The sequence below is a fragment of the Somniosus microcephalus genome, chromosome 9, assembly GCF_052327205.1.
Source record: "Somniosus microcephalus isolate GS21.2 chromosome 9, FLI_Smic_1.0, whole genome shotgun sequence".
Classification (NCBI taxonomy): domain Eukaryota; kingdom Metazoa; phylum Chordata; class Chondrichthyes; order Squaliformes; family Somniosidae; genus Somniosus; species Somniosus microcephalus.
The window spans coordinates 21,466,812-21,481,451 of NC_140995.1; the positions used below are offsets into that span (position 1 = coordinate 21,466,812).

General features: G+C 47.4%; 1 protein-coding gene across 1 annotated transcript in view; it reads left to right on the plus strand.

Annotated features, from left to right (window-relative positions):
• The window catches only part of sh3yl1 (SH3 and SYLF domain containing 1), a gene marked incomplete at its 5' end in the record, with an annotated part of 214,957 nt that overhangs the window by 86,370 nt on the left and 113,947 nt on the right, over nucleotides 1–14,640 (plus strand). The window contains one exon of the mRNA XM_085997171.1: nucleotides 1,428–1,540. Coding sequence (XP_085853297.1) covers nucleotides 1,428–1,540 — 113 coding nt within the window. The remainder of the gene's footprint in view (nucleotides 1–1,427; nucleotides 1,541–14,640) is intronic.

Sequence of the window (14,640 nt, forward strand, 5' to 3'; positions counted from 1 at the left end):
TGCAATAATAGGATGACCATATTTTCTAAACCGAATCTGGGGACAGAGGAAGGGAGCACAGCAAAGTAGCCAGGACGGAAAATGTAGGTTGCGCAGCACAGTGAGGCAATGTTTTTTAGTAGCCTATGTTTTAACAGTTGCGCATATACATTACTAATGCAAAACAAATGAGCATGTAATTACTGTGGATGTGACGTCACACTTTGAAGCACATTCAGACACCTGACCCATCTCTCTTTCCCCCCGCCCCCGGCCCCATGACTGAGGCCTGCATTTAGTGCCCATCCCTAATTGCCCTTGAGAAGATGGTGGTGAGCCGCCACCTTGAACCGCTGCAGTCCATATGGTGTAGGTACACCCACAATGCTGTTAGGAAGGGAGTTCCAGGATTTTGGCCCAGCGACAGTGAAGGAACGGCGATACAGGTCCAAGTCAGGATGGTGTGTGGCTTGGAGGGGAACTTGTAGGTGGTGATGTTCCCATGCATCTGCTGCCCTTGTCCTTCTAAGTGGTAGAGGTTGCGGGTTTGGAAGGTGCTGTTGAAGGAGCTTTGGCGAGTTGCTGCAGTGCATCTTGTAGATGGTACACACTGCAGCCACGGTGCGCCGGTGGTGGAGGGAGTGAATGTTGAAGGTGGTGGATGGAGTGCCAATCAAGCGGGCTGCTTTATCCTGAATGGTGTCGAGCTTCTTGAGTGTTGTTGGAGCTGCACTCATCCAGGCAAGTGGAGAGTATTCCATCACACTCCTGACTTGACCCCTCTCTATTTTCTCCCCCCACCCATCACTGAGATCACGCCTGACGCCCACCCCCCGTGACCGAGGTTACACCTGACCCCTCCCCCGTGACAGGTCACACCTGACCCTTCCCCCCCCAGTGACCGAGATCACACCTGACTCCTCCCCCACCACCCCACCCCACCCCAGTGACTGAGGTCACCCGACACCTTCTCCCCCCTACTCGTCACTGAAGTCAAACCTGACCAACACCCCCGCCCCCCCCCCCCCCCCGTGTCCAAGGTTACACCTGACCCCCTCCCCCCAGTGACTTGAGGTCACACCTGACCCCTCCCCCTAGTGACTGAGGTCACTCCTGACTCCTCCCCCACCCCCCCATGACGGAGGTCACCCCTGACCTTTGTTCCCGCTTTTATGCTTAAAATCTAATACCCACAATATGAATATAAATGGCTGTGCTTCATTTTTGTTTGCTTGCCAGCTTTATTACATGCATTCCTTTTAACAGACAGCTGTCACCGATAGAACAGTCAATGGTGTAGCTACAAATGTGTTAAATCAATGATTCCCCTCGGTTTTCACTACTAATGCCATTTTCTGTTCTCTGGAGTTATGATGAAGCAGCAGCATATTCTTTGGTGACATATTAGGCAGTTGCATCAATTAAATCCCTTTTAACTGTTATTATAGGTGTCTGATTTGGTGATAATCCTGAATCACGAGCGTGCAGTTCATGCTTTTGCGAAAGGGGGAAATCTCACACTAGGCGGAAATTTTACTGTTGCAATTGGACCCATTGGCCGGTAAGTTATTGTATATTTTGTTGCTATTTGCTGAATAGTTTAATACTCTTTTGTCACAAAATGGTTTTTGTCATCTGAAATGCTAACTGTTTCAGATGGTGTCGTAACAATGTCGTCCCTTGATTTCTTTATTGATGAAGCTCTTGTAAATCTTGAGTTACTAAATTGTGTTTATTTTTACCTAATTACTGACAAACAACAAAACTCATCTCTCAGTCAGGTGATGGATTTAAATGGAAGGAAAGTCTGAGGGGAGTACTTTCTGTTCAAATGACAGTGTCTAACAAACAATGATGTAGTAACTTACATACTGGTCACCTAGCGGAATATATAGTCACATTACTTACCTAGGGCTCGATCTCGAGCCCCGCAGTCCTGGAAAGCAGCTTACTGGCCGAATATGCAGCAATACTCGGATAGTAAATGCGTGAAAGTGCTGACCCGTCTTAAATAAAACCACTCCGCAATGCTTGCAACCGCATTCAGTAACTGGTAGCCCTGAACTCCCACCTTTCTCTAGTTTCTCTCCTAGCTCCCCTTATGCCCTCTCCGAGCTCATCTTGTCCATGAGACCCACCTCCTGCTCCCTCAACCCGATTCCCACTAAACTGCTGACCACCCAACTTCCCTTCCTGGCCCCCATGTTAGCTGATATCGTCAACGGTTCCCCCTCCTCCTCAGGTAGTGTCCCCCTCCCCTTCAAATCTGCTGTCATCACCCCTCCTTTTTGTAAAAAAAAACCCCACCCTTGACCCCTCTGTCCTTGCAAACTACCATCCCATCTCCAACCTTGCTGTCCCCTCAACTCCTTGAACGTATTGTCGCCTCCCAAATCTGTGCCCATCTTTCCCAGAACTCCATGTTTGAATCCTTCCAATCAAGTTTCTGTCCCTGCCACAGTACCGAAATGGCTCTTGCCAAAGTCACAAATTACATCCTATGTGACTGTGACAAAGGTAAACTATTCCATTCTCGATCTACCTGTATCTTTTGACACGGTTGACCACACCATCCTCCTTCAATGCCTCTCCTCTGTTGTCCAGCTGGGTGGGACTGCACTCGCCTGGTTCCATTCTTATCTATCCAGTCATAGCCAGAGAATCACCTGCAATGGCTTCTCTTCCCACTCCCGCACCATTACCTCTGGTGTCCCCAAGGCCCCTCCTATTTCTTATCTACATGCTGCACCTCGGTGACATCATCCAAAAACACGACGTGTACACTGACGACACCCAGCTCTACCTCACCACCTCTCGCGACCCTCCACTCTCTCTAAATTGTCAGACAGCACTGGATGAGCAAAAATAAATATTGGGAAGACTGAAGCCACTGTCTTCGGTCCCCACCACCAACTTCATTCCCTAGCCACCGACTCCATCCATCTCCTGGCATTGTCTGAAGCTAAACCAGACCGTTCACAACCTTGGTGTCGTATTTGACCCCGAGATGACCATCCAATCACATATCCGCATATTAACTAAGACTGCCTAGTACCACCTCTAACATTTCCCAATTCTGTCCCTGGCTCAGCTCATCTGCTGCTGAGACCCTCATCCATGCCGTTGTTACAACAACAACAACAACTTGTATTTATATAGCGCCTTTAACGTCGTAAAACGTCCCAAGGCGCTGCACAGGAGTATTAAAAGACACAAAATTTGAAACCGAGCAATGAGAAATTAGGGCAAGTGACCAAAAGCTTGGTCAAAGGGGTGGGTTTTAAGGAGCGTCTTAAAGGAAGAGAGAGAGGGAATTCCAGAGCTTGGGGCCTAGACAACAGAAGGCACGGCCATCAATGGTTGAGCGATTATAATCACGGCTGCTCAAGGGGGCAGAATTAGAGGAGCGCAGATATCTTGGGGGGCGGGGGTGTGGTTGTGAGATTGAAGGACATTACAGAGATTGGGAGGGGCGAGGCAGGCCATGGAGGGATTTGAAAACAAGGATGAGAATTTTGAAATCGAGGTGCTGCATATCCGGGAGCCAATGTAGGTCAGTGAGCACAGGGGTGATGGGCCAACGGGTCTTGGTGCGAGTTCGGACACAGGCAACCGAATTTTGGATGACCTCAAGTTTACGGCGGGTAGAATGTGGGAGGCCAGCCAGGAGTGTGTTGGAATAGTCAAGTCTAGAGGTAACAAAGGCATGGATGGGGGTTTCAGCAGCAGATGAGCTGAGGCAAGGGCAGAGATGGGCGATGTTACGGAGGTGGAAATAGGCGGTCTTTGTTATGCTGCGGATATGTGGTCGGAAGCTCATTTCAGGGTCAAATATGACACCAAGGTTGCGAACAGTGTGGTTCAGCCTCAGACAGATGTTAGGGAGAGGGATGGAGTCAGTGGCCAGGGAACGGAGTTTGTGGCGGGGACTGAAAACAATGACTTCGGTCTTGCCAATATTTAATTGGAGAAAATTTCTGCTCATCCAGAACTGGATGTCGGACAAGCAGTCTGACAAATTAGAGACCGTGGAGGGGTCGAGAGGAGTGGTAGTGAGGTAGAGCTGGGGTGTCGTCAGCGAACACGTGGAAACTGACGCTGTGTTTTCAGATGATGTCGCCAAGGGGCAACCTGTAGATGAGAATTAGGAGGGGGCCAAGGATACCTCTAGACTTGACTATTCCAACGCCCTGCTGGCGGGCCTCCCATCTTCCACCCTCCATAAACTTAAGCTTGTCGTAAAACTCTGCTGCCCGTGTCCTAACTCGCACCAAGTCCCGTTCACCCATCACCCCTGTGCTCGCTGATCTACATTGGCTCCCGGTTAAGCAACGCCTCAAGTTTTAAAATTCTCATGTTTGTTTTCAAATCCCTCCATGGCCTCACCCCTCCCTATCTCTGCAACTTCCTACAACCCTCTGAGATATCTGCGCTCTTCCAATTCTGGCCTCTTGTGCATCCCCAATTTTAATCGCTCCATCATTGGTAGCCGTGCCTTCAGCTGCCGAGGCCCTAAGCACTGACATTCCCTCCCTAAACCTCTTTTTCCCCCCCCCCCCCCCCGTCTATCCCTCTTTCCTACTTTGACCAAGCTAATACCCCCTTATAGCTCAGATAACGCTCCTGTGAAGCACCATGAACGTTTTACTACGTTAAAGGTGCTATATAAATGCAATTTGTTGTTGATAGCACCAGAGTGTCTAAGGGACAAAATCGTGGGTCTCCATCAGGCAAGAAGTTTGATCTACTTATTGACTGTTAAAAATTTTGACCAGAGCATTTTAAAACGAGCCTCCGGAATGATTGCTAATTATTGTAAGAAGCAGTGAGATGTTTTGTAATATGACATCAAAAACTATCGCAAAAATACTTTCCTGTGCTTCTTTCAAAACCTCATTTTAACAATAGATTCCCTACTACGTAGTCTATTTCATAAGAACATAAGAAATAAGAGCAGGAGTAGGCCAATCGGCCCCTCGAGCCTGCTCCGCCTTTCAATAAGATCATGGCTGATCTGATCCTAACGGCTGATCTGATCCTAACCGCCAATCCACGATCACAGAACCATCTCCTGAATCTAACAGAATTAGACACACGAAATAGGAGCAGGATCAGGCTACACGGCCCCTGGGCCCGCTCCGCTACCCACAGGGCCATGTCCGATCCGAACCTAGACTCATGTCCAAATTCGTGCCCGCTCCCCGTAACCCTTAATTCCCTTTTACTTCTAGGAAACTGTCTATTTCTGTTTTAAATTTATGTAATGATGTAGCTTCTACAGCTTTTTGGGGCAGCATATTCCATGGACCTACCACCCTCTGAGTGAAGTAGTTCCTCCTCATCTCAGTTTTGAAAAAGCAGCCCCTTATTCTAAGACTATGCCCCCTAGTTCTAGTTTCACCCATCACAGAATCACAGAAACCCCACAGTGCAGATAGAGGCCATTTCGGCCCATCGAGCCTGCACTGACACATATCCCACCCGATCCCCGTAACCCCTACACCAACACATGTCCCACCCTATCCCTGTAACCCCACATATTTAATCCCCCTAACACTAAGGGTCAATTTATCATAGCCAATCAACCTAACCCGCACATCTTTGGACTGTGGGAGGAAACCGGAGCACCCGGAGAAAACCCACGCAAACACGGGGAGAATGTGCAAACTCCACACAGACAGTCGCCCGAGGCCGGATTCGAACCCGGGTCTCTGGCGCTGTGAGGCAACAGTGCTAACCACTATGCCATCGGGAACATCTTCCCCGCATCCACCCGATCCAACCCCTTCACAATCTTATATGTTTCAATAAGATCGTCTCTCATTCTTCTGAACTCCAATGAGTAGAGTCCCAATCTACTCAACCTCTCCTCATATGTCCATCCCCTCATCCCCGGGATTAACCGAGTGAACCTTCTTTGCACTGACTCGACAGCAAGTATGTCCTTTCTTAAGTATGGACACCAAAACTGTACGCAGTATTCCAGGTGCGGTCTCACCAATACCTTGTACAACTGAAGCAATACCTCCCTATTTTTATATTCTATCCCCCTAGCAATGAAAGCCAACATTCCATTGGCCTTCTTAATCACTTGCTGCACCTGCATACTAACCTTTTGAGTTTCGTGCACCAGGACCCCCAGATCCCTTTGTACTTCAGTACTTTCCAGTTTCTTGCCATTAAGATAATAACTTGCTCTACGATTTTTCCTGCCAAAGTGCATAACCTCACACTTTCCAGTATTGTATTCCATCTGCCAAATCTCTGCCCATTTACTTAGCCTGTCTATGTCCCCTTGCAGGTTTTTTATGTCCTCCTCACTCACTACTTTCCCTCCCATCTTAGTATCATCTGCAAACTTTGATATGTTACACTCGGTCCCCTCCTCCAAATCGTTAATATAGATTGTAAAGAGTTGGGGACCCAGCACTGACCCCTGCGGAACACCGCTAGTTACTGATTGCCAGTCTGAGAATGAACCATTTATCCCAACTCTCTGCCTTCTGTTAGATAGCCAATCCTCCACCCACGCCAGAATATTACCCCCAATCCTGTGATTTTTTATCTTAAGCAATAATCTTTTGTGTGGCACCTTGTCAAATGCCTTTTGGAAGTCTAAATACACTACGTCCACTGGTTCCCCTTTATCCACCCTATGTTACTTCCTCAAAGAACTCCAGCAAATTTGTCAAACATGACTTCCCCTTCATAAAACCATGCTGACTTTGTCCCATTAAATTATGATTATCCAAATGTCCTGTTACTGTCTCCTTAATAATGGACTCCAAAATTTTACCTACCACAGATGTTAGGCTAACCGGTCTATAGTTTCCAGCCTTCTGTCTACTGCCCTTTTTAAATAAGGGTGTTACATTAGCAGTTTTCCAGTCTGCCGGGACCTTTGCCGAGTCCAGGGAGTTTTGGAAAATTATTACCAATGCATCCACAATCCCTACCGCCACTTCCCTCAAGACCCTAGGATGTAAGCCATCAGGTCCAGGTGATTTATCCGCCTTGAGTCCCATTATTTTACCGAGTACCACTTTCTTAGTGATTTTGATCGTGTTTAGCTCCTCCCCCCCCCCCCCCCCTTTAGCCCCCTGTTTGTCCAGTGTTGGGATATTCTTAGTGTCTTCTACTGTAAAGACTGATATAAAATATTCATTCAGTGCTTTTGCCATCTCCATATTTCCCACCATTAATTTCCTGGTCTCATCCTCTAAGGGACCAACATTTACTTTAGCCACCCTTTTACTTTTTATATAACTATAAAAACTCTTACTCTCTGTTTTTATATTTTTTGCTAATTTACTTTCGTAATCTATCTTCCCTTTCTTAATCAATCTTTTTGTTATTTTTTGCTGTCTTTTAAAGTTTTCCCAATCCTCTATCCTCCCACTAGATTTGGCTACCTTATATGCCCTTGTTTTTAGTCAAATACTATCCTTAATTTCTTTACTTAGCCACGGATGGCTGTCTTTTCTTTTACACCCTTTTCTTCTCAGTGGAATATATTTTTTTTGGAAGTTGTAAAATAACTCCTTAAATGTACACCACTGATCATGTATCGTCTTACCCTTTAATCTATTTTCCCAATCCACTCTACTCAATTCCGCTCTCATACCTTCATAGTCTCCTTTATTCAAGCTTAGAACGCTTGTTTGAGATCCAACCTTCTCACCCTCTAATTGAATATGGAATTCAACCATGTTATGGTCACTCATTCCAAGGGGATCCTTTACTAGGACATTTTTAATTAATCCTGTCTCATTACACAGGACCAGATCTAAGGTTGCTTGCCCCCTGGCCGGTTCAGTTACATACTGCTCAAGAAACCCATCCCTAATACACTCAATGAACTCATCCTCAAGGCAGCCCTGCCCAATTTGATTTGTCCAATTAATATGATAGTTAAAATCCCCCATAATTATAGATGTTCCCTTATTACAAGCCTCAACTATTTCCTGATTGATACTCCGTCCAACAGAGTTGCCACTGTTCGGAGGCCCGTAGACTACGCCCACTAGTGTTTTTTTCCCCTTATTATTCCTTACCTCCACCCAAACTGTTTCATTATCCTGATCTTTTGACCCAATATCATTTCTCTGTATTAGTGATTCCTTCCTTTATTAACATAGCCACCCCACCTCCCCTTCCTTCCTGCCTGTCCTTCCTGATCGTTAAATAACCTGGTATGTTTAATTCCCAGGCATTGTCACCCTGTAGCCATGTTTCTGTAATGGCCACAAGATCATACCCATATGTAGTTATTTGTGCCATTAACTCGTCTATTTTGTTACGAATGCTACGTGCATTCAGATAGAGAACTTTCAAAGATGTTTTGTGACACTTAGTTCCTGCTTTTGCCCTTTTTATTACTTTACCTTTTACTCCATACCTTCTGCCCCTTCCTGACATGCTCTGGTTTTTAATTTCCCCACTGCTACCTAAGTCTATGACCTTCTCTGTTGTCATTTTTATTATTTGCTCTCTAGGAACCTCCCCCTCCACTAGTTAGTTTAAAGCCCTCTCTACAGCCCTAGTTATATGATCCGCCAGGACTCTAGTCCCAGCACTGGCCAAGTGAAGCCTGTCCCAACGGAACAGCTCCCTCCTGCCCCAGTACTGGTGCCAGTGTCCCAGGAAGCAAAACCCATTTCTCCCACACCAGTCTTTGAGCCACGCATTTAACTCTCTAATTTTATTTGTCCTAGCCAAATTCGCTCGTGGCTCAGGTAATAATCCAGAGATTATTACCCTTGTGGTTCTGCTTTTTAATTTGGCCCCTAGCTGCTCAAACTCCCTCAGCAGAACCTCCTTCCTTGTCCTATCTATGTCGTTGGTACCAACATGGACCACGACAACTGGATCCTCCCCCTCCCACTCCAAGCTTCTCTCCAGTCCAGAGGAGATGTCCTTAACCCTGGCACCGGGCAGGCAACACCGCCTTCGGGACTCTCGCTCTCGGCTGCAAAGAACTCTATCTATCCCCCCTAACGATACTATCCCCTACCAATACAACATTTCTTTTAACTCCCCCCACTTGAATGGCCCCCCACTCCACGGTGCTGTGGCCAGGTTGCTCATCCTCCCCACAGTCCCTGTTCCCATCCTCACAGGGAGTAAGAGCCTCGAACCTGTTGGACAAGTGCAAGGGTTGCAGCTCCTCCAAAACTACCTCCTGGATCCCCGTACCTGCCTCACTTCTAGTCACACCATCCTGACCCTGGCCACGGACTACATCTGAATTAATTAATCTAATTGGTGTGAATACCTCGTGATACACAGTGTCCAGGTAACTCTCCCCCTCCCTGATGTGTCTCAGTGTTTGAAGCTCTGACTCCAGCTCTTCAACACGGAGCCGGAATTCCTCGAGCAGCCAACACTTGCTGCAAATGTGATCACCGTGAGCATCAATGGTGTCCACCAGCTCCCACATATTGCAGCAGCAACACATCACCTGATCTCCCATTCTATGTAATTAATTACATTTATTAATATTATTCTTAAATACCCTCTGCCCCGATTCTAGATGGTGAATATCACACCTTAGAAACTATAAACCAAAGAGATTTAAGCTTAAAAAGGGAGAAATACTTACCAACCAATCACTTACCCGCTTTCTGGTGACGTCACACTTGGATTACTTTTTACCTCTCTCCTTCCCTCCGAGTTCCAAGACTGGAGATTGGTCTCTGGAGCCTTTATACAGCCGCTCAGCCCGCGATTCCCGCTGACTCTCGCACTGAGGCCTTACCTGGGTCTCGGGAGCCTTTATACAGCCGCTCAGCCCGCGATTCCCGCCGACTCTCGCATTTCTGCATTTATCTGGTGCCAGGTTGTATTTCAGCAACTTATTTAATGTGAAATTCTGAAAAGTTTTTAAACTGAAGTAAATTGTGACGGTTAGTTTTTTGGCAGATGCAGCTTTTCTTTTTCTTAAGCTCTACTTCTATTCTCCAATACTTATTAATAACTTGGTTTTGTGTATGATCTGTGATCAGTAATTCAAGACTTCCTACTGCATTGTGGTGTATGTACCTGCAGTTGATATTTATTGATTCTGGACATGTTGATTGATGTCAAAATTGTATCTCTGAGAACGCTGCATTCGGAAACTCAGCTTTAGAATGATATTGTAGACTTGCGCTGACTATTACACATCTTTGGTGTAACCATGGCAAATTCAAATTTACTTGAAGTTAGATTCCATTTAGTATCTGACGTAAGAAAACTAGGCCCTTGGTCTAAGCGTTAAACAAAGCTTTAATCAACAGTTTTACAACATGGAGGTCTAGTTGTGTCCTTCACTAGTTCCTGTTAAGAATGTCCTGCGCAAGCTGGGCCCGTGCCCGAGTATTTATACTCTCCCTGGACAGCGCCACCCGTAGGCCGCTCAGTGTTATTTCATGTCTTTCTTTCATGAATGACTGATTCATGTCAGTATCCATGGTAAAAATTACAATGCGTTCCTGCTTAGATATAATGCATTAAGCCTACATTGAAAAAATCCAAGTTGGACTTGGTGCCAAATTTGCTGTTGTGCTTAAATCATCACGGCAATACCTACCTAAATTTCTTTTCTTACACTGGAGTAGTACTGGCTAGAACTAGCAGTGTCCCAAAAACCATATTATGTCAAGGTGTGCACTTATTGAGGAGTATGTACAATCCTCCTGGTACTGTAAGGTTTTTTTCTGGTAAGTAGAAGTAAGTGTGTGTATAATAAAAACAGGAAATGCTGGAAATACGCAGCATGGTTCTGACGAAGGGTCATCGACCTGAAACGTTAACTCTGTTTCTCTCTCTACAGATGTTGCCTGACCTGCTGAGTATTTCCAGCGTTTTCTGTTTTTATTTCAGATTTCCAGTATCTGCAGTATTTTGCTTTTGTATAAGTGTGTGTATGTGTGTGGATAAAGCAGGCTGTACTCGCTGGTCTTCTTTCTCTCAAATTCTTCACGCTCAAGCTTTGTGTGCCACTGTGCGCTTGCGAACTTGAGTACGATGCCGTAGCACCACGACAATTCAGTTTACAAAACAAATTTCTGAGGAATTTGACACATTTCAATAATTATACAGCATCTTCCAGTATAGAGCCATTTACATTTTTTTCAAACATGGAAAATTAATATGGACTCTCTTACCCAATACCAAAGAGTCTCTCTTTCAAAACCATGGTTCAGTTTGGGTATTCAGCTTGGACTAGCACCAGCTGTGGCTCTGTTCTTCTGTTGGTCAGTGTCACGCTTCTGGATTTTTACTCAAAGGATCTACATATAAATTACATTAAAATGCATTTTTACTTTTAAAGCTTACTTTTAAAGGGGTTAAATTTGTGACCTACCTGACCTCATTTGATTGGGTCCCTAAGGCGGCGGCCTCTTCTTCTTCGGCAGTGCCTCGGAACTGAGGATGACTTGCTTCTACACTAAAAATGAGTTCTCAGGTGACTGATGAGTCCAGTGCGGGACCTGCAGTCTCTGTCACAGGTGGGGCAGACGGTGGTTGAAGGGGCGGGTGGGTGGGGTGCTTGGGTTGATGTGCGCTGCCTACGCTTGGCTTCCGCTTGCTCCCGGCGAAGAGACTCGAGGTGTTCGGCGCCTTCCCGGATGCTTCTCCTCCACTTTGTGCAGTCTTGGGCCAGGGATTCCCAGGTGTCAGTGGGGTTGTTACACTTTTTCAAGGGGGTTTTGAGGGTGTCCTTGAAGCGTTTCCTCTGCCCACCTGGGGCTCTCTTGCCGTGTCGGAGCTCTGCGTAGAGTGCTTGTTTTGGGAGTCTCGTATCGGGCATACGGACGATGTGGCCTGTCCATCGGAGCTCATCGAGCGTGGTCAAAGCTTCGATGCTGGGGATGTTGGCCTGAGCAAGAACACTGACATTGGTGCGCCTATCCTACCAATGGATTTGAAGGATCTTGCGGGGGCAGCGTTGGTGGTACCTCTCTAGTGCTTTGAGGTGCCTGCTGTACATGGTCCATGTCTCTGAAGCATACAGGAGGGCGAGTATCACTACTGCTCTGTAGACCATGAGCTTGGTGCTGGGTTTGAGGTCCTGGTCTTCAAACATTCTCTTCCTCAGGTGACCGAAGGCTGCACTGGCACACTGAAGGCGGTGTTGGACTTCGTGATCGACGTCTGCCCTTGTTCACAGTAGGCTCCTGAGGTATGGAAAGTTGTCCACGTTGTCCAAGGCCTTGTCGTGGATTTTGATAATCGGGGAGCAGTACTGTGTGGTGGGGGCAGGCTGGTAGAGGACCTTTGTCTTACGGATGTTTAGTGTAAGGCCCATGCTCTCGTACGCTTCAGTGAAGGTGTTGACGATGGTTTGGAGTTCGACCTCCGAGTGAGCGCAGACACGAGCATCATCTGCATACTGTAATTTGATGACAGGAAGGGACGACATTGGATCTGGACTGGAGGCGACGGAGGTTAAATAGTTTCCTGTTTGTTCTGTAGATTAGCTCCACTCCAGCGGGGAGCTTACTGAGGGTGAGATGGAGCATTGCAGCCAGGAAATCGAGAAGAGCGTTGGTGCGATGACATAACCTTGCTTGACCCCGGTCCATACGTGAATTGGGTCTGTGGTGGATGCGTTGGTCAGGATCAGGGCTTGCATGTCGTCATGAAGCAGGCGGAGGATGGTGACAAACTTTTGAGGGCAGCTGAATTTGAGGAGTACACTCCATAATCCCTCACCGTTCGCATTGCGACTCTGGGAGGAGCTCTTCAGCCACTGGGAGAAGGCGATTGAGGAGGATTCTTGTGATGACTTTCCCTGAGGCAGACAGCAGGGCGACTCCTCTGTAATTACTGCAATCTGACTTGTCACCTTCCTTGAACATGGTCACAATTATGGCGTCTCTGTGATCCCCTGGCATGCTCTCCTCCTTCCAAATAAGAGAAATGAATTCATGTCTTCGCGCCAGTAGTGCTTCTCCGCCATGTTTTAGCACCTTGGCGGGGATTCCATCTGCTCCTGAGGGCTTGTTCTTTTTTAGTTGTCGGATGGCCTTTTCAACCTCATGCTGGGCTGGGGTTGTGCTGAGGTGGTGGCGGGTAGCATGCTGTGGGATGGAGTTGAGGACACTCGTGTCGAAGACAGAGACTCGTTTAAGGAGATCTTCGAAGTGCTCCTTCCAGCGGGCACTGACTGCCTCGCTGTCCTTGATGAGTACCTCTCCATTCTTGGCCTGCAGTGGGGTAGGACCTTGGGTGCTTGGGCTGTAGGTGGTCTTGACTGCGCTAAAGAATCCACGCACGTCGTGGTTGTCGGCTAGCTGCTGGATCTCCTGCACTTTCTCCACCCACCATTTGTTCTTCAGAACTCGAGAGCAAGGAAGCAGCTCTACAGACGCCTGAAGGCCGAGGTCCAACAAAAAACTTGCGACTTAAGGCTTAGGCATTGGCTGGCACTGAAACAACATAGAAGCTGTCATAGCGCGGGTGATTTCCGCATCACCCGCGCCATGACAGGAGGTGACGACTGCTGGACAGACCACCGCCTAATCCACTCTGTCATCTCCATCAACGTAGCCCCAAAACAGCAGCGGCAACAGAAGCAATGCCGCAGGAAAATCAACGCTGGAGCAAAGACCCTGCTAAGAAAGCCCTATTCAGCCTGCGGCTCACAACCAACCTGTCAACGCCCAGTGATTCAGAGACACAGAGTGTCCACAGCGTCTGGTCTGCACTCAAGGCCTCCATAATCAGCACCTGTGAAGAGACGCTCGGTCATTCGACCAGGAAACACCAAGACTGGCTTGACGAGAATGACCAGGAGATCCAGGAGCTAATAAACCGCAATTTGGAAATCCTGATCTGGAAATTGCAACGAAACTCGAGAGCAAGAAAGCAGCTCTACAGACGCCTGAAGGCCAAGGTCCAACAAAAAACTCGCGACCTGTGGTAAACCACTGTCGTTCACGGTGTTCACTATTGTTGTTGTTGTCGTCGTTCACTCTTGTTTCACTGTTATACCTGACTCTGCCTCAGCTGACTCCGCCCTTGGTTACCTGGTATAAGGACGGCTGCACGGCAGCTCTCTGGCATTCGGTCGTCCACTAGAGGCATAGTCCTGATCTGTTTTTAGTTGCATTCAGTAGTTAATAAAAGCCTGTTGTTCTGAACTCTACTCAGCCTTTTATTAGAATCGATAGTGCATCAATTTTATTAACTACTGACAAAAAAAATAAAATAACGATGCTGCAGATACTTAAGATCAAGTGCCTGGAACTGGACCCGCAAGAACCGGACTCGCCTGCTAAGTTCTCACACTGGTTGAACTGTTTTGAGTCTTTTCTGGCTGCATCCGGCGAGACCGACGCCGACAAGCTCAGGGTGCTGAATTCGAAAGTAAACCACCGAGCTTTTGCCCTTATCCGGGACGCTACGAGCTACCAGGGGGCTATCGACATTTTAAAGGAACAATATGCACGCCCGGTCAACTATGTTTACGCAAGACATCTCCTGGGGTCCTGCAAACAACAGCCCGGGGAACCCACAGAAGCATACATACGGGCGCTGAAGGAACTCGGCCGAGCCTGCGAATGCAAGCATCAGCCACGGAACATACGGAGGAGCTCATCCGGGACGCCCTCGTTGCGGGCCTCAGGTCCACTCACACATGGCAGCGACTGCTGGAAAGTAGCGAGCTCGACC